This window comes from Portunus trituberculatus, chromosome 29 (genome assembly GCF_017591435.1).
Source record: "Portunus trituberculatus isolate SZX2019 chromosome 29, ASM1759143v1, whole genome shotgun sequence".
In the NCBI taxonomy this organism is placed as follows: Eukaryota; Metazoa; Arthropoda; class Malacostraca; order Decapoda; family Portunidae; genus Portunus; species Portunus trituberculatus.
In genome coordinates, this window is record NC_059283.1 from 7,024,064 (window position 1) to 7,048,482 (window position 24,419).

The 24,419-nt window shown below is 43.5% G+C and overlaps 1 protein-coding gene across 1 annotated transcript in view; it reads right to left on the reverse strand.

Moving 5' to 3' along the window:
• LOC123510640 (adhesion G protein-coupled receptor L3-like) overlaps positions 1–24,419 on the reverse strand; it is a 450,842-nt gene that overhangs the window by 399,172 nt on the left and 27,251 nt on the right. Inside the window, 1 exon segment of the mRNA XM_045265955.1 lies at positions 6,442–6,599. Coding sequence (XP_045121890.1) covers positions 6,442–6,568 — 127 coding nt within the window. The 5' untranslated portion in view covers positions 6,569–6,599.

A 24,419-nucleotide genomic window follows, 5' to 3' on the forward strand; every position in this document is an offset into this window, starting at 1 on the left:
TCCACACATGGGGAAGTGACACAAAAGTTTACCGAAGTTTACCAAAGTTTACCACAGCGATGATGGAAAGCACGAACCGTCACAAGCTGCGGCCTTCCACACACACGCAGCAGGGATTCCAGCAAAGCCTTGGCGCCGCACCGCACTCAGGGGGGCGCCGCAGACCCTGGCAACGAGCAGCAAAGAGACGGTTCCCCAAGAAATTCCCCCGCGGCAAGATCCCATGTCCTCCCGCGACCTCTTGCCGGGGTTCTTCCTCCTGCCCCTTCAGACCTGGACGTCAATACATAAAGAAATTCGTTGTAAAATGCTCGCTGATCACTGTAATCCGCTAGACAATTCCGCCAGACAATAAAATTCAACTGCCTGTCTTAACCCTCAGGCCGCTACACCTCCGACGGGAACCAACGGCGCATTGATCATGGCGGCGGCAGGAAGGGTAGTGCGGAGCCATAAAGAAGCCGATCCGATAGAACATACGATCCAGGGCTTTATAAGAGGTCGTGATCCTGCCCCGAGGTGACTGACGTGTCTCTCCGAGCCTATTCACGGGTTGTGGATTGTCCTTTGTCGCTGGCGGTGTGCCGGGCTACCTCTTCGCTGCCACAGACCTCGCCTCGCACGGCATCACACTCGTGGCTCCCCGCCCTCCACCGCCATGGGATTATTCCGCCCCGCCACGACTCCACTGTTGCTTGGTGTGTCTTGGCTATAAACTACACTGACGAGGGATAACAGTATACACGAGGCAACGCACATATATCTCTCCCACGCTCTGTCTCTCTCTCTCTCTCTCTCTCTCTCTCACACACACACACACACACACACACACACACACACACACACACACACACATATTCTTCGTCTCCCACGCCTACCTCTCCCTTTATCATCCTTTCTTCATCACCATTCTCATCCCTCATCATCACATTTCCACATCACTTCTACCTCTCCTTCCTCTCACCGTTCTATCTTTAACAGCACCATCACCACCACCTCCTCCTCTTCCTCCTCCTCCTCCTCCTTCTCTTCTTCTTCCTCGTCTTCCCCGTCAGAGGTAAGTGCCACTCCCAGCACCTCTGTGGACGCACCTCAGACGCACCTGTAATTAACCTCCCATCAGGCTCAAAAGGTAGTCCCGCGTCCCTACTAAATCTACTTCCTTTGGCCGTAACTCCTCGTGGTTCTGCAGGGTTTTGATCATAGGATATTTATATATATACATTTTTTTTTTGTTTCCATCCTTCTTGGCAATCCTTCACTTTTAATCTCCGTGCGTTTAAATTTGCCTTTTTTTTTTTTACCTTATTTTTTCCATAATATTTCGTCATGTCTCAAAGGCTAATGAACTTTACATACGCTTTTCTTTCTTCTGGTTTAAGTTTAAAATAATGAACGTTCTATTAGCTAAGTCTTACGTAATTTTCAATCTTATTCCTATTAAGAATCTATTTATAATTCTACACTTAACCCTACGCATTCTTTTTCTCTTTATTTTTTCAATATTGGGACGTACTTTTATCACGAATTTTGGATGTGATTAGACTATTTTATTTACATTGACCAGTGTTTATGGAGGTCAGAAGATTAATGGTCCAGAGTCTTCACTATTCTAACCCCCTTGAAAGTTTCAGAAGCTGTATAAAATCACCAAATAGTAACCAGAATAAATATGAAGACTTGTCAGAATAGTGAAGGGGTTAACCTACCAAGCCGTCCTTAACAATACAATATCTCTTCACTACACTTCAATTCACACGTATCCGTTTCAATCCTATCTGCATCCTCTAATCCACGTTTCATTCTCCAATCAAAACTTCTATCCATCCTACCTAATCCATTTCTCTAATCACTCCTTCTTCTCCTTTCCAATCCGCTACTACCTACATTAATAAAATTTCCTTGTCTAATCTATACACTAGTTTTTTTTTTCCGCAATGCACGCCTCCCACAATCTAATCCACTCCTCTCCCAATCTAGTCCACTCTTTTCCCTCCAATCAAGGCAGCGCACCAATCCAATCCACGCCCTTATCCCGAATCATCAGAAGCGGCCTTTACATCGCTCGCCGCTCACCTGCCAGAAGAATGTGAGTGAAAAATGAAAGGGAAGAGAGAGAGAGAGAGAGAGAGAGAGAGAGAGAGAGAGAGAGAGAGAGAGAGAGAGAGAGAGAGAGAGAGAGAGAGAGAGAGAGAGAGAGAGAGAGAGAGAGAGAGAGAGAGTAGCATTTTAAAGGTGGGATGAAGCATGCAAGGGAAAAAATAAAGTAAGTTTAGTTGGAATTTATGCATCAACTGAAAAATGCGACTTGATTTTGACTGCCATTAAAAAGAAGAGACAGAAAGAGAAAGAGAGAAAGAGAGAGTGAGGGAAAGGGGTGGGGGTGAGGCGAGTAAGGGCAGCAGCATACGACAAAATTACACGATAAAGAATAGAGGAATCGAAAAGCTATTGGAACATCTATGCAATTCTCGGTAAGTACGTGTGTCTGCATTGGATGGATAGAAGGGGGAAAAATATATAGATGTGTGAGCTAAAATAATGAATAAATAAATGGAATAAATGAAATGGAAACCTCATCTGCAAGTTTCGTGGCGTGAAGTAACACTCGGCTCAATAATCGCAAACTGGCATTTGTGGAATAAAAAAAAAATAAATAAAAAAATAGCCCAACTGAGAATAAATGTATACACTGACCCTCTCCCTATCTCTCTCTCTCTCTCTCTCTCTCTCTCTCTCTCTCTCTCTCTCTCTGTGGGCGCCTACACCCACTGCCTGACAATTGCCTCTGATCACCCATCGACCTCGGCGTTGTTATGGACACTGCAACAAACTCTCTCTCCAACTACTGTTTCCTGCAACATTTACAATAGTTTGGGTTTGTGATGGCAGAGGTGGGACGGGGAAGGGAGCCCAGGACCAGGAGCAGGAGTAGAAGCAGGAGTAGGAGTAGGAACAGGAGAAAGGGAGGGAACGCCAACACGGACCAAAATTTCACCTCACGAACTACAGACCGAGGAATGAAGCTGAAGAGAATGGCTCATGGTCACGCGGAACCGAGTCTGATCCCGCTGCGATAAGGTTCAGGGGCCGGGGAAGGGGATCGGAAGCAGGGAACAGGGAGAGGAGTGGAGAAGAAGAGTGGAATGGAGAGAGAGAAGTGAGAGAGGTAGGCAGGCAGGCAGGCAGGTAGGTAGGTAGGCAGGCAGGCAGGCAGGGAGACGCACAACTCAACGCACTCCAATTCCAAACCCGAACTCAATTTGAAGCAAAGTGACTTAACTGAATTCAATATATGTATAACCCAAAGTAAATTAACAATCGTGGGTCATGAAAATATTTTGGGGCTTCAGCTTTTGCCTCGCGGTGATGGACAGGCGGAGTGAATTCTGCTGCTCCTCTTCCTTCCTATCCACTATTCCACTGCACCCCCTCCACTACTCACTCCTGTCCATTCTCACCGCGTCCACTTCTCCTCCACCTGTGTCTGGTTGAGTGTGGGTGGTTTCTCTTATCTTATCTGTTATTAAATGTGCACATGATATTATTTCTGGATGTAAAGAGGGACTTAGTGGAGAGAGGGAGGGAGAACAGACGCTAGAAAGATGTGTAAAGTCCGTGGAGTTATTTTCCTCTCTCTCTCTCTCTCTCTCTCTCTCTCTCTCTCTCTCTCTCTCTCTCTCTCTCTCTCTCTCTCTCTCTCTCTCTCTCTCTCTCTCTCTCTCTCTCTCTCTCTCTCTCTCTCTCTCTCTCTCTCTCTCTCTTCAGCACACACATCAGCACACACAAAAGGGAAAAAAAAAAGTGTTCTATCTTTAGCTTCCAACCTTTTCTTACTCCCTATTCATTCAGTTCAGCATCCCTCCAAATCTCTCTCCCTCTCCCTCTCCCTCTCTCTCTCTCTCTCTCTCTCTTCCTTAACCACTCAACCATCATCGGGGCAATATACTCCATTCCTACAACCTACCTTCCTTTCCCTCGCTTCTCCCCTCAGCCTTTTCTACCTCTCCTTCCTCCCTGTCCTTCAACCCTACCTGCACACCTTTCCCTCCCTAGCAAGGCGTCAAACCCTCCGTATGGAACTCAACATGAACCAAATCTCCACTCCTGCACCGTCCACATGCTCAGAGGCTTAAGTTTTTTACCAAGGAGAATCGGAATGCTTTTAAGGCATTACGATCACTTCACGGGGAGCGAGGGGTGCACCGGGAGAGGAAAGGGACGAGGGACACGACGAGTAGGAAAGATCAGCGAAATATGGGAAACGTGGAGGGGAAAAATATGGATTGAGGATGAAAGAGGAGGGATGAATGGAGAGAGAGGAACGGTGAGAGAGAGGTAGGGTGCAGTGAAGGGCTCTCACAGTTATGGATGGGGAGAAATGGGGTGGGGGTTGATAGGGGGAAGGGGTGGTTGGGAACATGGGTAATGGCCCGATACAACTTTGTGAATTAGAGTACGTGGATTTCCCCAAAAGAGGCGAGGGTTGAGGACCTAAACATCCGATGAGGCGAGGAATTAGGCATCGCACGTAACATTTTGCAAGATTTCCCTCAGCGCTCCCGAGGCAGACACACAAAACACAACATTAAACAGAAACAGCAAACTTTACGTGATACACAAACTATACCAGAACTTCGCTACAATACACGGAACTACATTAGCTTAATACACTATATTGCATTTACGAGACAGGGAGTCGGAGAAATTAACTTGTATTTGCTATGAATATGATTGCTTTTAATTGCCGTTCCTTCTTGTTTTGATACTGATGAATAGACCTTAGTAAATATAAATATAAAAGTAAAGAATAAAAATAAATATGAAAAGCAATGACGACACTATACAGACCTTGAAATATATATCTAGCAAAGTTCAAAGTTAACAAGGTCACACAGGAACACAAGACTCGTAACTTAATTAATACAAATCAAATATGAACATTACAAAAGGCGACAGAAAAATAAATACGAGATAAAAAAAAAAGGCCAAATATTCAGAACACCATGAGAAAAAAGAAGTCAAATTTCGAGTATGTCGAGGAAAAAAGGAAAATTTATACAATATCAGGAAAAAATATATTTCCAGTATGAGAAAAAAAAAAAAAAGGCAGAACGGCAAATTAAATGAGTATCGTAATTCAGAGCACTAATAGAGGATCCGAAACTATCCAGCGCGCTTTTCATAATAAAGTATTGAATCGTACCGGTGTGTGACCTTCAGGAGGCAACTAGCCAATGAAATTTAATCACCAGCTGGAGGTAAAATTTGTGATTGGTTTTCATTTATAATGTCCCGCTAATGATCCGCTTGTAGATTATAATGGTGAAGGTAACTGCCCGTGGACAAGCCCATTAGGATATGTTGACCGCCACTTTTATTGCCAATTACCAGATGGGTATGCTATTTCATTACCATTGTTATAACCACCATCACTATTATTATTATTATTATTATTATTATTATTATTATTATTATTATCATTATTATTATTGTTATCATTTATATTATTATCATTAATATTATCGTCATTATTTTTATCATAACCCTACTACTGTTTCTACTCCTGCTCCTACTATCACTACTACTACTACTAGTATTACTGCTACTAATGTTTTTTTTTTTTTTTTACGCTATGACCTATAACGCCTGTAAGTATACTTGAAGATTATGTATAGGAAACGCTGATCAACTCAGCTGTTCAGTGGCGCAGGCAATTTTATCTATAGTGGTACCCATATTAGGGATCATATTACCACCCAAGCGCATCTTTGGTGTAACCATCTACGACCTGAGTATAATGGTGACATTTAGATAACTTTAAACCACTCAACAAATGGCATAGTTTCAAGGTGGTTCGTGGTGGGATTCGAACCTACGCGTGGACGTCTGCCCGATTCCACGCTCACCACCTTATCCACTACGCCATCACCTCCCTACTATTACTATTACTACGACTACTACTACTACTACTACTACTACTACTACTACTACTACTACTACTTCTACTACTACTACTACTACTACTACTGATTTTAATAACAATAATATTTTTGTTACTGTTATTATTATGGTAGTTCTTATCATTCCTTTAACTGTAATTAGTCTCTCTCTCTCTCTCTCTCTCTCTCTCTCTCTCTCTCTCTCTCTCTCTACATATACCTCTCACACTTGAGCGTTAATTAAAAACAAAGATAGTCAAATAAATAAATAAAATCTTCACTACCACCACTAGCAACTTTCCATCATGACATCCACTATATTTGCGACACCAAAGACTGATAAACTTATGAATCTCACCACATTCATAATTCCTAACACACGAAGCACCAAACAAAGCATTCACTACACTAGCCACAAGCAACACTCGCTACGGTAACTCAACACCACACTCACCGCACCAATATTCATCACATTCACCACACTCATCCCAGTACTCACCGAAAGCATGCGCGGAGGACGCCATCAGATCGCCGAGGCCGGAGAGGAGAAGCAGGAGGAGGAGGGGGCGAGTCCATGAGAGGGGCAGGGGGCGTAGGCCCCTGCCGAGCTCACAGCACCTCACCATGCTTAGGCTGGCCCCTCCCTCACTACCATGCCTGCAACACAAATACAGGAAGGTCAATACATACTCAAACAACAACAACTACAACAACAATAACAACAACAACATAGTATTCATAAACATTTCAGTATTTTCCCTCTAGTGTAAGTTATCATGGTTTTCAGGTGAGCTTTCGAGACTAGTTTCGCGTGCCTGCAACACAAACACCGGACACTCACTACAGTCACACAAACACATCACAACACTGCATTCCTAAACACTTCAATGTATTAACTCTAGTGGAAGCTTTCATGGTTTTCAAGTGTGTTTTCATGATTCCAACGATAGCTTGCCAAGTATTATGTATTAGTGGAAGTTTCTATAATATTTACACGTCTTTCAAGTATATTTTGATAGTTCCTACGAGTTAAAATAAATTCAATACAAGTGTAAATAATCACCGTTTTCAGGAGTGTTTTCATGATCAGCGACATTTCACCATGGATTCTACACAAGTGGAAGTGATTACGAATTTCAAATATTCTTTCATGATAGTTCACCATGGAGCCTGCACCGTCAGCGAGGGGAAACACACAAGATAGTTATCTCTGTGGCCTTTGAAAACAGTCAACATTTAAAAAATACGAGCCGCTACTCTAAACAATATTACACTTCTATTCAACTCACAGGAACAAAAAATAATTCGGAATAAAGTCCCTCGATAAATATAAATAAAATTACTCAAGGATAAACGCAGAGAGAGAGAGAGAGAGAGAGAGAGAGAGAGAGAGAGAGAGAGAGAGAGAGAGAGAGAGAGTAAGCACAACCTCCCACTAAGCACATATCTAAACACAATATTCTACAAACATAATCCGACATTCCCTCCAATAAAAAGTAAGGGATGTAATTACAGGACATGATGAAGATGGTGATGAAAACAATGACGAGAGTGATGAGCGCTAAGCCAGCATAATGCGGAGGCGGCAGGCAACAGGTGTGGACTAGCGGGGTTCTCATGCCTGTGGTCTGCCCTTAGTAACCCCAAAGACGCTCAGGTGAAGTCAAACACACATACACACACACAAGAGCACACGCACACTCACACGTACGCACATATACATGCATTCATTTCATATTCTCAGCCAATTTTACTTAATTTTAAACATGCATTTGTAGTAAATTGGTTTTATTTTTACGGTTTTGTTTTAAGTTTAATCCATATTCGTCTATTTTATATATTTTGTTAATCTCTTATTTTTTCTATTATATTTCTGTTAATTCATTTCATTATAAGAGTGGATGTTGTTACGGCATGATTTGTTTTAACTTTAATCTTTCTTTTCTTCTCAATTTAGACAATATTTGTTTAAGTTCATAATATTATCAAGGTACTTATTCTTTTACACTAATTCTTTGACATCATTTTGTTATATTATCATTAAATAATAAGATATTTTTAATCTTAACCTTACAGTTATTCTTTTCTCACATTACATTATATTCATTTAATTTATTCACATTATCAAAATATTAATCATCCTATTTCTTTTCCTTAACTCTCCTCTCTTGTACTGTTAGTGTGTTCCGACATATTTCATCGTAACAATTTTTTTCCTCAAAGATTCCTTCAATATTCTCAAAGCCTCTTCTCCCTTTATCCTTTTCTTCTTTAATTAACTTCACCTCCTTTTTCACAAGCGATTACTTCTCCTCCAAGCGACCTCTCTCCTTTTCTTCTCCCTTGCTTCTCGTGAAAGTCTTCCTAATCAATCTTCCTAATCACTCCCACCCTCATTATGGGATAATTAATTAGACCCATGATTCATTTAGCGACGGTGAATCTGGCTCTTGGCTTACGTGATCTCAGAAAGGCCAGGGTCTCTCTCTCTCTCTCTCTCTCTCTCTCTCTCTCTCTCTCTCTCTCTCTCTCTACGTACCGGCCAAGTTTGGTAAGTTTGTACGTATCAATCAATCTAATTATCTATCAGTTTGTCTATCATTATTTTTCTTCATCCCTTACAAAACTTATTTCTCCATCATTTCTCAGTTCCTACGTCTTGCTATGCCTATGCATTTTTCATTGAGTAAAACCACGACGAAATACCACGCTAACTATAACTAATTTATTCACTCAACTATTTTTTCTCTCTCTCTCTCTCTCTCTCTCTCTCTCTCTCTCTCTCTCTCTCTCTCTCTCTCTCTCTCTCTCTCTCTTCCCTGAGCCACGCTAGCTAGAGTAACGCCATGAGAAAACTTTACGCTTATTAAACTACGAAGGTTGCTCTCCAGGGTAACGAATGATATCTGGTTGATACAGCATTTACACCTGCTCTTCAGATACCAAATGTCACCTGTACATTATTAACACCGCAAGCACACAACCATGTAGCCTTTTCTGTAATCTCTTTGTGGATTATCAAATGTTCGGAACTCACCTAAATGTAACTTCATGGTTCCAAAGAGAGAAAAAATAATATACATCCTGAGTCCTTGCACCTATGAATTGAAGTTCCCGTGTAAGGAGATCTAGAATTCAGCTTGATCTTTACGCTTGATGGTAAAAGGATAGCATTACTTGAACATGTTTCGGTGCTAATGATATACTTGATTGTAAATATCTGTTTCTGTCTGTCTGTGAGTCTGTCTCCGCTACAATGATGATTATGTAAGTAAAGCTTATATAAAACTCTCTCTCTCTCTCTCTCTCTCTCTCTCTCTCTCTCTCTGGTACAGCGAATCTAATGTAAGTACAGCTCATGTAAAACTTTCAAGCGGCCAAATTGCGCTAAGCGAGGCTCGGGAAGTGCTTTAACCATGCACAAGCAAGGCGCGCGTGTAGGCAGGCACAGTAGATCAAGCAGGGGGAAGGGAGGAAGAGAGGGGAGTGAAATGAAGGGTATTGCTGCTGACCTGCCTTGCTCTACCCTGCCTGCTCTGCTCTGCCCTGCTCTGACCTCCACTATCAGATACGAGGGAAGGTTTGACGGTCAATTAATTATTCAACTTTATCACGAGTTCTCAGCAGTTCCCGCCATCAAGAGTGCCACGCTTCCACTCCGCCCTGCTCCAACACTCCCTTCACATCTGCGCTCTCCAACTGCTACAGTATAGTGTCAATAAGGTGCTTTAACCCCTTCAATACCATGACGCATTTCCATATTCATTCTACTTGCTATAGGGTGATTTTATACAGCTTCAGAAACTCATGTGTGGGATTAAAATAGTGAAGATTCTGGTCATTAATCTTCTGACTTCCATAGATCCTTCCTAATGTTTAATCGTACACAAATCTCGAGAGAAAAATATGTCCCAGTACTGAAGGGGTTGAATTAGATGAATGTATGGATATAAGGATGCTATGTGCTATGTGAAGGTGTACTGGTTTGGTGCAGATTTCCTTATATTATTATATTCCTATGCTTACTTGATATGTTAGTGTTGTGTCAATAGTGAGTTTGTTTTATTAGTTAAATGAAAGGAGGATATAGGCAGTGTCATGTGTTGGTCTAATGATTTGTTGTAGTTTTACTGATGTTTCCACACTGTTTGTCGTGCTATCACTACTTATTCTAACACATGAATACTTGTTTACACTATTTCTGCTTGTTTTCCTTCACTTTTCCAGCATTTTTTCAATCTTTTTACTCTTCAGTGCTAACCTACTAAAAGCTTACACTGTGTTTCTGTTCATGCTGCTTTGTGTAACCGGATTTTTTTTCATTTTTGGGGAGTGTTAAAGTGCAAAAGTTTATACGGTGAAATGTTCCGCTCCTGTCTCCGCTGTCTGTTGGTTAAATGCTTACTGAGTGACCGTGGCGCTGAGTTTACTGAGAGCTTACTGAGGCGAGGCGTCCATCTGGCTCTTCTGTTACGACTCTCTCTCTCTCTCTCTCTCTCTCTCTCTCTCTCTCTCTCTCTCTCTCTCTCTCTCTCTCTCTCTTTCTCGGGGATGGGGGGCAGGCAATGTAACTAGTTTGGTTAATACAATCTGTGCGGTCTATTTTCGTGTAATATCCTACACACACACACACACACACACACACACACACACACACACACACACACACACACACACAAACAATCAACACATGTAGGAAATTATGGCAAGGAGATTATGTACTATAGTGTAATTAACGCGCACACACACACACACACACAGAGAGAGAGAGAGAGAGAGAGAGAGAGAGAGAGAGAGAGAGAGAGAGAGAGAGAGAGAGAGAGAGAGAGAGAGAGAGAGAGAGAGAGAGAGAGAGAGAGAGAGAGAGAGACAACCGGATCCTCACAGTTGAATATATTAATACAAAAAAAAAGAAGACAAAAAGAAATAAAAATAAAAAGAAGACTAAGAACCCCCAGCTTTGATAAACGGCGGAGTGTGAAGAATGGAATTGTGGTCCGGAATATAAAGGAGCGAGGAAGGAACTCATTTGTAAAGGAATATAAAGTAAATAGAGTCTTAATTACATGATGTCTTGATCCTCACTATTAGAATGTGATGAGCAAACCTGTATGACCACTCCTTTACACACAATGATGATGATAATGATGATGACGATGATGATAGTGATAGTGAAGAGATAATAATGATGGTGATAATGATGTTTTAGTTGATACAGGTAACACAGGTGAGTAATTAACGATTATCCATGGTGTAATTATGTTCTAGTGAGGTAATTAAAAGTATCAGGTGAACCAGAGCAAAATGTAAGGAAGAGAAGGGAGGAAGAAGGAAAGGTAGTGAAAATTCTCTCTCTCTCTCTCTCTCTCTCTCTCTCTCTCTCTCTCTCTCTCTCTCTCTCTCTCTCTCATTCTTCCACACACCCTAACACCTCTGAAATTCAAACACTTTCTCACAAACTCAAAAATAACTCAAATCTTTCAATACTTCATGAAATCTCCATCGCTCGTTCCAACCAAACCTCGACCGGAAAATGGCACTAAAATTACCTAAAGAAAAAACTTTGAAACCTCACCTGCCACGAATACCATCACGCAATTACCACAGGTGTTAGAGGCAACATAAAAAATAAATAGACAGGTAACTCCTCATACTACGCACTTCGATTCTTCCTATTCGCTCACAACTTGGATAAAAAAGAAGCTAAAAGATGAAAGAAAAGAAAAGAAACACGTATGAATGAGAGTATTTTCAGAGCCTCGCCTTAGATATGAATACAGTGGAGGGCAAGTCCTCTCCGTGTGTTGTGTGTGATAGCAGAGCATTTCCGCCTTAGTGGCCATTGAACATAAGGGCGCAGGTGCCGGGGAAGATAAGCTGGTGAAAATGTGGCTGTACTGGATCTTACGAGAGAGAGAGAGAGAGAGAGAGAGAGAGAGAGAGAGAGAGAGAGAGAGAGAGAGAGAGAGAGAGAGAGAGAGAGAGAGAGAGAGAGAGAGAGAGAGAGAGAGAGAGAGAGAGAGAGAGAGAGAGAGAGAGAGAGAGAGAGGTTACTTACATATACAAAAGTGGAAAACGAGAAAAACTGAATATTAGTAGCTGAAAATAAGAAAACCAAAGAAAATATGAGAACTAAAAACAACGAGAGAGAGAGAGAGAGAGAGAGAGAGAGAGAGAGAGAGAGAGAGAGAGAGAGATGTAGTCATTTCTAAGAGTTCTCCACCTGTCCCTTAATTAACCAACAAGCTCAGATGGTCACTGTTCCCCGCCGCTCACCTGATGCAGTACCTAACCCATAATTCATTCCGGATAAAAGATCAGAAGGCATAAGGTCGATTGATTTATGCACAGGAGCGTGAGGCGAAGGTCATGTATTTCTTATTGACACATGTTCGTGCTTTGTATTGATAAAAGGTCGACTTGCGTGAATTGAATCTCACCTGAATATTGATCTGTGAAAGAATCATAGAAATTCACGGTGTTGATGAGTTTTCTGTGTTTTTTGTGTTTTTGTTTTGATTTTCTTGTTATTTTCTTGTTTTATTAGAGAAACGTAATTGTAGGTCTTGGGTTATTTATCTGACTACTTGGCTTTCTTTACCAATTCACGATGTTCTGGTATTCTAAGTCTTCTTTTTGCTTTGCTTGGTTTGCTATACTTCTTATGCTCTTAAAACAAATAAATAAATAAATAATTCCATCTACTCGTCTTTATCTATTTTCATTCCCATCTTCCTAATCCTGCAAACTGACACCCACTACTCTCCCCTCTCCCATTATTATCAGCGACAAAATAATTAGATACTTCAAATAATGCTCTCTGGTGACTTATGTGTTTTTTTTTGTGTGTTTTATTTAGCTTGTTATGCTCTTAATTATCAGCACGTTATATGTCTCAGTACCATGTGTGTCTCAACAAAAGTAGATACCACCACACGAATCATCACGAAAAGAACAAAAGATGGAGAACTCAACACAAAACTTTTCATTCTTTCTTTTCTTTCTTCCAAAATTTTATCTCTTCACTTAGTCACACCAATACAAACTTGCCACAATTTACCACATCACAAGCATCACAATCACCACACACACCACACAATGATTCCACTCTTTCACCACAAACACAATAATCACACGCACCAAGCACTCAAAAATCTCATCGACTCACCACAGCACCACAATCACCACACTCACCACCACTCCCTGCCACAATATTGCACTACAGAAGTCACCGTTAACTTTTCATAGCGGATATCCAGTGTTTCCTGTCATAAACGCGTCCCTTTGTGCCTTTCTCCTTAGTGTTCCTTTCCCCTCGTTATGTAATTCCTCCTTTCTTCCTTTTCCACCTCCTGTTTCCTTTCCTCCCCACTCTTCCCTCTCTGTAAGCCTCTTTTCTCCCATTATTAAAGCTTTCACTATTTCACTTTTGTTTTATTATTTATTTTCATTTTCCAGTCCCTTCCATCCTTGTTCTACTCTCATTCTTATTTTCATGTATTTTTTTCTCTCTCTCTCTCTCTCCTTTCAATATTTCCTTCTTTTTCTATCGAGTTCACTTTATTGCTTCCTTTCTATGTCCCTTTTCCTTTCAGAGGTTCTGGCTTTTTTCTCTTTTTTCCTTCGTTTCATTTCCTCTCATCTTCCTATTTTTTTCCTTCCACTCTCTCTCTCTCTCTCCCTCTCTATATATCTCGCGTCCCTTATAAGGTATGTTGCACCGCGCCGCTGGACTCTCTTACAGGGTACAGCGGGCACCATAAGGACGTAAGAACAAGCACGGACACACATTACGTTAATAAATACTTTCCTATATTATTTGGCGTCTATATGCACACCGCGATGCCGCCTTGCGTGGATGTATTGTTAGCAGTGTTAAGGGTTGTGTATACATTTGTCCCTACACCTACATGGGCACACACACACACACACACACACACACACACACAAAGAGTGATTCAGAACACTTGTCATTATCAGGAAAGAAATAGTGAGGTAGTTTATTTTCTAATGATTTTGATCTTAATTTTGTAATCATATGCTCCAATTACAAGAAGAAAATCGATACAAAAAAACATTCAAAATCCATCCTTTGAAGAGAGAGAGAGAGAGAGAGAGAGAGAGAGAGAGAGAGAGAGAGAGAGAGAGAGAGAGAGAGAGAGAGAGAGAGAGAGAGAGAGAGAGAGAGAGAGAGAGAGAGAGAGAGAGAGAGAGAGAGAATAGGCAGCAGTTATGAGTCGCGACGTCTGAGTCTTTTCACAGTAATTAGAAAAAAAATGAAGGAATGCCAAAATTAGCATTGGAATCGTGGTAATTGGCTCAGTTTCTCTTTCTTTGCCTTTTTTTTTCTTTTTTTCCCTCCTCCCCCGCCAGGTACTGCTTTCATTGCACGTGTAATTCAGTGAGGTAATTCTGGGTAATGTAGGAGCTTTCGAGTCAATTTGTACAGAAATGAGCATGATTATTTTTTTCTCTCATTGGTAACAGTTGGTGGCGTGAAAAATAAAAATCGTCCTCAAAATTGCTGCTTCTCTCGTGTATATACGTGTGTGTGTGTGTGTGTGTGTGTGTGTGTGTGTGTGTGTGTGTAAAATGTTCTCTCTTTAATCTTTTTTTTTCCGTGCTCAATATTCGTAAATTGTTGTTCGTTAATACGCACGCCGTTTGTTGACTTCATTAGCTTGGCGCTCGTTAACTAGACCGTAATTTTCCTCCGGCACTCACTGCTTATTATTTTCCTCCATTAGCAGGTACGCCTCTCAGTGCAGGCGATCAAGGGCCATCACACTTATCACACTTAACTATCACGCGAGAGTGACTGGGTAACATCAGAATTCTTTCATTGTTTTCCTGTCAACTATATAGACTACTACTACTATGACTACTATTACTATTACTCCTACAGAAAGAAAATACTCCTCCTGTTACCACTATCATCTCCAACCTTACTTGTACTACTATTACTATACTACTATTACTACTACTACTACTACTACTACTACTACTACTACTACTACTACTGGTGCTGCTACTACTACTACTACTACTACTACTACTACAGACAAATACAGCAAGACGCAACCCACGAATATCAAAGCCACATCAACAAAGGTTCCAAAAACGTCAGAAACTTTACGAAAACAACAAGCGGGAGACACAAAAAGCACCGAGACGAACAAATGGCAAAAAAAAAAGGAAAAAAAGAGAAAGAGAGAGAGAGATTGAAACCAAAGGAAAACAGAAGGAACGAAAAGACTACTGCGAAAATGGAAAGGGAGAAAGACTGTGTGGGGGGAAGGATAGAGAAGAAGATTGGGGGTAGGTTGAGGGGTGGTGGGTAAGAGGGAGCGACACAACCGCTGAGACGAAACATCCCTCCATCGGGAATCAAAACAAGGGCCGACAGGAGACGCCCTACCGCCGACAGCCTCTAGGGACGCGGCGCACACACAAAAACAATAAAAGCAGCACAAGAGAAATCCTGCCGAGATGGGAAGATCAACAACGTTATTGATTCAATGGAAACACACAAACACACACACACACACACACACACACACACACACACACAGACAAACCTACTCGTACATTCGTCACTACTCACTCCATCCTCTCCACGTTCCTCCATTTCGCTGAGCCCTTCCACGAGTACTACGCAGGCACTCACCTCTCTCCCCTATAGCCGGTGCCAATTCCAGCAACCGTGGCCCTCTACCTCTATCTCCCGCTTACTGACACTCCTCTCCAGCGCCAATCAACCTCTTGTACATCTCCTGGCTCTCTGTCTTTTCCACCGCCTCTCAACCAGCTACCAGTGCATCCCTTGTTAGTCCGCCCTGGCTATTCTCTCTCTCTCTCTCTCTCTCTCTCTCTCTCTCTCTCTCTCTCTCTCTCTCTCTCTCTCTCTCTCTCTCTTATAGTTTCTTTCCCCTTCCAGTCCTCTCCCTCTGCCGTCACCCTCGGATCAATTCCAGGCACGTCATTTCCAGTAACGGGCATTCCAGTGTTATTTCTTGAAGCTGTTTCCGATTACAGCGAGCCATGGGAGATAATGGTTCCCTCGCGCCGTGCAGTGTGGACGGAATGCTGGCTGGCGTGTGTCCCTCGCTTTTCACATCAACTGAATAAACTCCACGCGACCCGGACGTGGAAAAATACACACATAAAACCCGTTTACAGGGGGGAGCTGGGTAGAATTAAATGGTAATTCTGCTTCCTCAAACACCAATATAAAGGGAGGGGAGAAAGAGAGAGACAGAGAGAAAAAAGAATCGTGGAAAAGGAGGCATGAGAGGTGAGGGGAGGGGAAAGAAGTGAAGAAACGTGTTGAGTTGGAGGGATTGAAGGGGACTCTGGTGTACTATGGACGGTAGACAGGAGCTGAGGGAGAGGGGAGAGGAGGAGCCCTGGCATAATGGGATGGAGGGCAAGAAAGGTCAACAGAAGGATAAACAAAGGAGGGAGACAACTTTGGACTAGGGACTGTGAGAGGGAGACGAGGCAGATGGCAAGGCAATATTTGGGCAGATGGTATTCAACTCCCTTCGTTAATAACCCACTTTTTTCCTTATACGTGGGGAGACAAGAGCAAACCAACCCTTACAAACCATATAGGTGCATTAATAACCGCATTTCCCTGAGCCAATATTATACCGTGGTGCGGAAAGTGCCATTTTCACTTCAACTCATCCGTATTTATCTTTTCCATGTCAACCAACATTTTTTACTTCACCAAAGGGAACCAACTCTGGCCAACGAACTACACGTATTAGTAACTCCCATTAACAAAAGACAATATTGAAATTAAAATACAAAAAAAAAAAAAATGTCACTATCCACTTCTCTCCCATCGTTTATCTTTCCATCTGTCTTCCAACTTCTTACTTCTCTAGAGTGGAGTATTTTTTTCTTTCTTTTCTGTCCTCTCTCCCTCTCACTCGCCCTCTTCACACTCTCCTCCATCCCCTCACGCCCTCATTTATTGTGGCCCCTACCGAGAGCTGACGAAACTTCCGAAATTGCCTCCACTGTAGTTAAATGAGTCCAAACTTTTATATAAACACCAATCTACATACGCAATCAGTTTGGTGTGAGAGAGAGAGAGAGAGAGAGAGAGAGAGAGAGAGAGAGAGAGAGAGAGAGAGAGAGAGAGAGAGAGAGAGAGAGAGAGAGAGAGAGAGACGAGAGGGGCGTCGAGAGAAAACAGGGAGATGTGCAAAAAATAAACATTGCATGAAAAATATTTGTCCACGGCGAGAGTGGATGCTAGGAAATTGAAATGCATGGAGAACTTATATTTCAGAGAGAGAGAGAGAGAGAGAGAGAGAGAGAGAGAGAGAGAGAGAGAGAGAGAGAGAGAGAGAGAGAGAGAGAGAGAGAGAGAGAGAGAGAGAGAGAGAGAGAGAGAGAGAGAGAGAGAGAGAGAGAGAGAGAGAGAGAGGTAAAACGAATAGATTCTCAATTAATCCTGGGAATAATCATTAGTCGTTCTGAATTCCTTTTATTTTTTCTGGGATATCTCACAGGAAGTCTTAGAAAAGTTGAGAAAGAGAGAGAGAGAGAGAGAGAGAGAGAGAGAGAGAGAGAGAGAGAGAATAAACCACAAAACCTAACAAAACAAACACGTCATATAAAAAAACACACTTACCCCACCCAGACACCAAAAAAACACACAGAAAAAAAAAAAAAACACAGAAACACAAGTAAAAAAATAACAATAAACACGCAAAGAAACGAGAATTATAAAACATTGGCGGTTCACGGTTTAAGCTTACTCGTGGGTTCGGCTCCCGGTTCTTTGTGGGGAGAGGGACAGAGGAGAGAGGAGCCCCTGACATCCTCTCCCCCGAGTAATATAAAGCTGAATTAATAACCACAGCTGGGTCATAGAGTGTCTACCCAGCACACCCACATAAATACAAACGACTGCCATGCCCACTCCTCCTCCTCCTCCTCCTCCTCCTCCTCCTCCTCCTCACGCCTCTCTCCTTCCCTCTCCGGAGTCTATGTCGTAACTCCTCTACCTCCTTGCCTTGCCCACCCGGAAGGAGGAGGAGGAGGAGGAGTAGGACGTGGTGCTAAAGGAAAGTAGGTGGAGCCAGAGAGAGAGAGAGAGAGAGAGAGAGAGAGAGAGAGAGAGAGAGAGAGAGAGAGAGAGAGAGAGAATTAAAGGTTGCGAAGTCCAGTTAGATATAAAAAGAGGAAAGACGCGGTAAAGGCTATTGATCACCGGCAAAGGAAACAAAGGAGGGAAGAAAGGAGAAGAAGAAGAAGAAGAAGAAGAAGAAGAAGAAGAAGAAGAAGAAGAAGAAGAAGATGGAAGAGGAGGAGGACAAGAACAAGAAAGAGAACGAAAAAAAGAAAATAATAAGAAGAAAAAGAGACAAAAAACACGAACAAGAAGAAAAAAATAAGTAAAAAGTAAGAAGAAGAAGAAGAAGAAGAAGAACGAAATCTAAAGAAGTGAAAACGAACGAAGAGCAAATCAAAACGAAGTAAAAAAAAAAAAAAACACAATGCAAACGAGGGACAGAGAAGAGGAATAGGACAAAAGCGAGAGAAAAAGCAAGAACGAGGGAAGATAAACACCAAACGAGAGAGAGAGAGAGAGAGAGAGAGAGAGAGAGAGAGAGAGAGAGAGAGAGAGAGAGAGAGAGAGTAGGTATAAGGGGGATATAAAAGGGAGAGAAGTAGGCACCTCTTACTCTTGCAACTCCTCTTAAGACCATTATTTCGCGTCTAACTTTTACGAGTGTTTGTGTCAATAGTGAAGCTTTACGAGTGGGTTTATTGAGATCATATATTATTCAGTACACAGAGGGTCATATGCCCTTCCTGGCGGCGCCGCGACTAGAGGGAAGGGCGCCCATGGTTACCTCCACTCCCTTCTCGTTCCTCTCCTCCTCCGCCTCCCCGTCACGACTCCAACGCATATAAACAAAGCCGGACATCTCATTAAGCATAGCCACACTGGGAGAAATGATCAATAAAAAACGAACAGGATTTCACGCCAAGAAACTCCGTGTGGGAAACAGAAAACGAAAAGAGAAGAAAAAAGAGAAGAAAAAGCAGACATAGCATAAGACACCACTATTTTTCGACTCCCCAAAAACTTAGCATTCAAAATTCAGATCCTGGACCATAAGTTTGTGGTCTTAATATTCAAAGGAGGTTGTATTTTTTCCTTAAGCGGCGTCGTATTAACCTCATAACTCGTGTGTGTGAGAGGCGAGTAATGGCATCTCGATGGTCGCGAGTGGTGGAAGGGAGAGGCAGGGTTCTCGTGTGGCCCTTGTGAGGCAGATGCAGCTCAGTGTGCCTCCTAATTGGTCAGACCCTATCAGCCCCCTCGCCTGTGTCCATCAGTCCCTTCCTCGCTTCCACAGTGTAGCTCTAAATTCTCCTACACGTTCTCATCCCCATTCTCCTTCTCCTTCCCTTACTCCTCCTATTGTAGTTCTCTTTCTCTTAGTATCGTTTCTGCTACTACTCCTCTTTCTTTTCTACGTTATATCTTCATACTCCTATGTTCTCTTCTCTTTCTTTTCCTCTTATTTTCCTCCTCCTTCTCTTACTTCTCCCTCCTTCTATTATATTTCTCCTCTTTTTCCTAGTCTCCTTTCTGCTGTCATCATCTATTTTGCTCCATTTTACATCTCCTTACTGCTTCTATGTTCTTTCCCTTTCTTTCTTTTCCTAATATTTCTCTGTGGCTTCTCTTATGATTTCCCTTCCTCTGGTTCAAAGTGAAGGTTCACACTGCCCGTCAAACCTTCCCAATCAACAACCCACTGACAGTCAAGCCACAGACCCTCCCGCCTTCCAGCCACCAGTCCAGCAGCGCGATTCCAGGAGTTGATGCTCAGACCACGAAAATATTCCACAGACCCTAAACCCTAAACCTTCCCTGCGCTCCTCCGGCCTCCCCATGCCCCTGCCCCAGCCCCGCCCCCCCTCACCGTCTCCTCAATATATAACACAAAGTTCTCATTACAGCGGCTGCCCCAATAACACCACTTCACACATATTGCAAACCTGTTCCTCAGGATAAAAACATCAAATACCACTCGACCTTCTTCGCTGCTGACTCCCTTCTCTCTCTCTCTCTCTCTCTCTCTCTCTCTCTCTCTCTCTCTCTCTCTCTCTCTCTCTCTCTCTCTCTCTTTCTCTCTCTCTCTCTCTCCCCTTCTTCACCCATCCCATTCTCCTCCTGAACCCACCAGCTTAGTTTCCCGTTCAGTTCTCCCCTCCCACGCTCTCTCCTTTCCATCTTCAACATCATATTTGCTTTCTTCTCACGTCCTCTCTTCCTCTTTCAATGTTCTTTCTCCACGAGTTGGCTTTACCGACTCGCTCCCAAGAGTTTTCATTAAAAGCAGCTAAATCCTGGCAAACAAAGCACAGTCTCCAGTACCAATATTGAGGATTACGCCGGAGGAGGCTCACCTGCGCCGCCCAAACACTGGCTCGCCACGCCGTGATACCGCAATTAGAGGAGTAAATGATTCACAATATTTATTCGCGCCAACTTACAAGACACGTTCTGTATAATCATTCGTGGGGGAGATAATTGTATGCCAGGTAATGCAGGCGGGACCGGTGCTTCCTCCAACACAGACAAACGCACACGCTTCATCTCGTAATACAATTGCAGAAAACTCGTCGGTTCCAGTCAAGTCCGCGAGTCAGGTTTGTGTGTTGTCCACTAATACGAAACTCTCGGCGAACCCACCCGACAACCTTCGACTATCCTGAACTACCCACCCGCTAAATGCTTTTGGTGGTCAAATTATCATAATATTCAGCTAATCCACGCTGCGGTATGCACATGAAGCCTAGACAAGTTTGGCGGCGCACCGGAGTAACCTGATTCCCGGGGGTACGAGTTCACGGTCAGCGCTGCGGCCTGCTCGGCGTCATGGGTGTGCTCGTTCGGCATCAACTTAAAATATTGCTCAGCTCAGGTCCGCGCAGCGTCTGGCGGTGGCGGCGGCGACGGTGGTGGTGGTGGTGGTGGTGGTGGTGGCGAGCGTACAGGCGGCGCTAGGGTGGCGGGGGACGCGGCAGGGTGGGCGGGCGGGATGGCGGGCCCGGGAGGTGGCAGGGTGGGCGGCCAGGCGGGTGGGCGGGCTGGGCTGGCGGATGGGACCCAGATGGAAGAATGACGATAAATCTACCGAATGAACCCGGCCAGTATTACCGAGAGGGAAAAAAGAACACGGCGGAGATCTTAAAGTGACAACGATTATAGCAATTATTCTTTAATTCATCTTACAGCCAGATATTTATTTTGTAGTTCCTCGAAAACAGGTTTTTAAACAAAGCTATTACATCAGGCCGCACGGTGCCTCGGGGTAATTCATCTATATAATCATTGTGTCTCTGACAAGTGCTTCACGCCCCTGCCAAGTGCTTCAACGCCTCCGCCAAGGGCTTCATCACGTGTTCCACTGCCCACGGGCTGTTTCACTCCAAGCATTTCATTTCACCCTCGGCCTCCAGCTCGCGCCGGCACCAAGCCAAGGTCAGCGCCACATTTTTGTTTGGAGGCACAGTTTTGACAGACTGGAGCCCCATCGCGGACCCCCACACCAGGGGAGCGGTAGTCGCGCGGCGCCACTTCAGGAACACCTCGCCTAAGCACCGCCGCGACAACTTGGAGCCGTAAATCTCCCAGGGAAGCAAAATTTCCCTCGCCGCGGAACGCCGTGGGGAGGCCCCGCCCACTCCCCATGCTCGCCCCTCCAGGCTTCACCGGGCCCTTTTAATAAGACTGCACCTTTATTCTTCCTTCAAGCCTCACCTCCCATAAACCATCGTGGATCGCCCCGGCCCGCAAAATACAACTCCGCGTCCGTCAATTTGGCCTGACGAGTCTCAGTCAAGTTACAGGGCAAGGAAGCGGGGGTCGGGAGAGGGGGGAGGAGGGATGAGGGTAGGGTGGATTGGAGGGGGAGGGATGGGGCACGTGGAGGGGTTGAACAGAAGTTGGGAAGAGGCGGAGAGGAGTTTGAAAGGTGCGAGGAGGCTCCCCGCTGCAAAATAGGAGAACTTCATGTATTAGTTGAACCTCTCTCTCTCTCTCTCTCTCTCTCTCTCTCTCTCTCTCTCTCTCTCGTTTCCTGGTGTTTTTCTCACTTATTCATTCTCCAATATGTAGTTAATTCTGCTCCCTCAGTCCACTCCTCAGCCACTCGCCTCATCCTTTTCTCCTGCAATCCCAATTTTGTTTGAGGTCGCCGCCATGACAGCCTGCATACCTCTCACCTTCTTCATCTCCACCTGCCTCTCACCTGCCCCGCTCTCACCTTCTCCCCAATAAACCTCACCATAATGGTAAAAGCCTAAGATTCTCGTGAGCTACAGAAATTTTTAATGTCCAGATATCTCGTTTGAATAAAAAAAAAATGGATCCAGCAATCTATTCTGAACGTCTGTCTCTGTCACACACACACACACACACACACACACACACACACACACACACACACACACACACACACACACACACACACACACACACACACACACACACACACACACACACACACACACACACACACACAGTCGCTTCAGGTGATGTGCGTAAAACATTTTAGAAAATTATCGAAAAAATATTAGCCAGCCATTACAGGACTCGCCCATCAGACTCATGCAAAACACACGCAGACCAACTCCCTTAAGAACACAAGGCTCATTGCCAGAAGGCGCGTTGGGATGCAGCACTACGACACAAGGCACCAGGTAAGTACAAAGGACTTTCGTCTCTAAGCACCTGGTGATATAACACTGTCTTACCTCGTGGGCTCTCAGCTACCTGTGTTTTTCGCTAATTCTTTCCTTTCCCTCCAATGAAGATGAAGCTTGGGTTACGTCACTTCCGAGATTGGCAAGGAAGCCCTTAATTACACAGGTAATCATCTTGCTCGTGTTGTTTAATGCAAGGGAAACGAAAAAAAAAACAAATACTTCCACCACAAAGTTGAAATTTCACGCAAATATAACGGGTAGGGATTTATATTGCTCAGGAGGATAAAGTTATTGGTCATAAGGCTGAAAATATTAATGTGTTACGACAGAAAAGCTTGGATTTAGAGACATCCCCTTTAACTTTTTGAAGAAAGAAACTTCACTGAGGGTAAATATCCACACCACTTATTGATAGACTTAGCGGTATTAGAAATATCGGTTTTGACTTCACTGCATAATGCGTTACCAATACAGTGTGTGTGTGTGTGTGTGTGTGTGTGTGTGTGTGTGTGTGTGTGTGTGTGTGTGTGTGTGTGTGTGTGTGTGTGTGTGTGTGTGGTTACCGGCACTATTGATCGGCAATTACCCCCATAAATAACCATAAATAACCAGGATTTAGCCTTTATATATTGTGTGTTTACGAGCGCCGATGAAGCTTCTCCATTTGCTGTGCCTCCGCCTACCGTGTGTTTGCCTCCCTTCAGTGTTTATTGAGACTTCCTTCCCCCTTCCTTCCTCCTTTCCCATTTCTTTTCCTCCCCTTTACATTATTCTTAAGTTCCTCCTCGTTATCCTCAACTGATCCGTTTTATCCCTTGATCATCACTTCCATCATCACTTCCATCATCATTTCATTCTTCAGCAGTAACTTTATCCTCCTCCTCCTCCTCCTTCTCCTCCTCCTTCTGTTCGTAATTATCCTCCTTATAATTTTCTTTACTTGTTTAGTCCATCTCCTTATTCATTCACGGCCACTCCCTCCTCTAGTAATTATTCTTGATTACTATTATAAATATTATCACCACTGGAAATAAAATTATGCTTGTATCTTCTACTTTTTTCTCTCCCTCTCTCTCTCCTTAACTATTTTTTTCCTTGCTGTGCTCCTTCCTAATTGCCTTCTCTTCCTCCTCCTCCCCTGCCGGGTTACTAATGTTTCTCTTCTTCAAGTTACTCCGCAGGATGCATCTCCGGTGGCTGGGACGCTGGCCGGCCGCTACCCAGCCACCCCAGACATTTATCACAAATAATTAAACCTAAACACTAGTAGATGCATAGCTAAGTAATGGAGCTCCTCTCTCTCACTCTCTTCCACCCTCCATTCTCTATTTTTCTGTCTCTCCCATGTTCCATAATCTCTGTTGGTATATTAACTCGGCTTTATTTACATTTCCCTTCTGTTTTTAGCCGCCTTCCCTCCCTCCTTATCTCTCGTCCTCTCTGTCTCTCCCTGTCTCATCTCCCTCACAAAGTAGCCTCTCTGCCACACCTTCTTTATCACCACATCAAACAGAGGTAATGCATGCCACCTCCCGTGTCTCTGGTATTCAAATAAGCCCAATTATTTCCTGCATTCACTTGCTTGTTATTGTTGCTACGAGCGTCCCTCACGTGTTTAAAAGGAGAGCACCCCACCCCCCACGAGACCCATTCACTATCTCCCTGCTACGTTTGCATTGGTTAATTAGGGCTAAATAATTCAGCCAGCCAACATAACCAGCAGCAGGA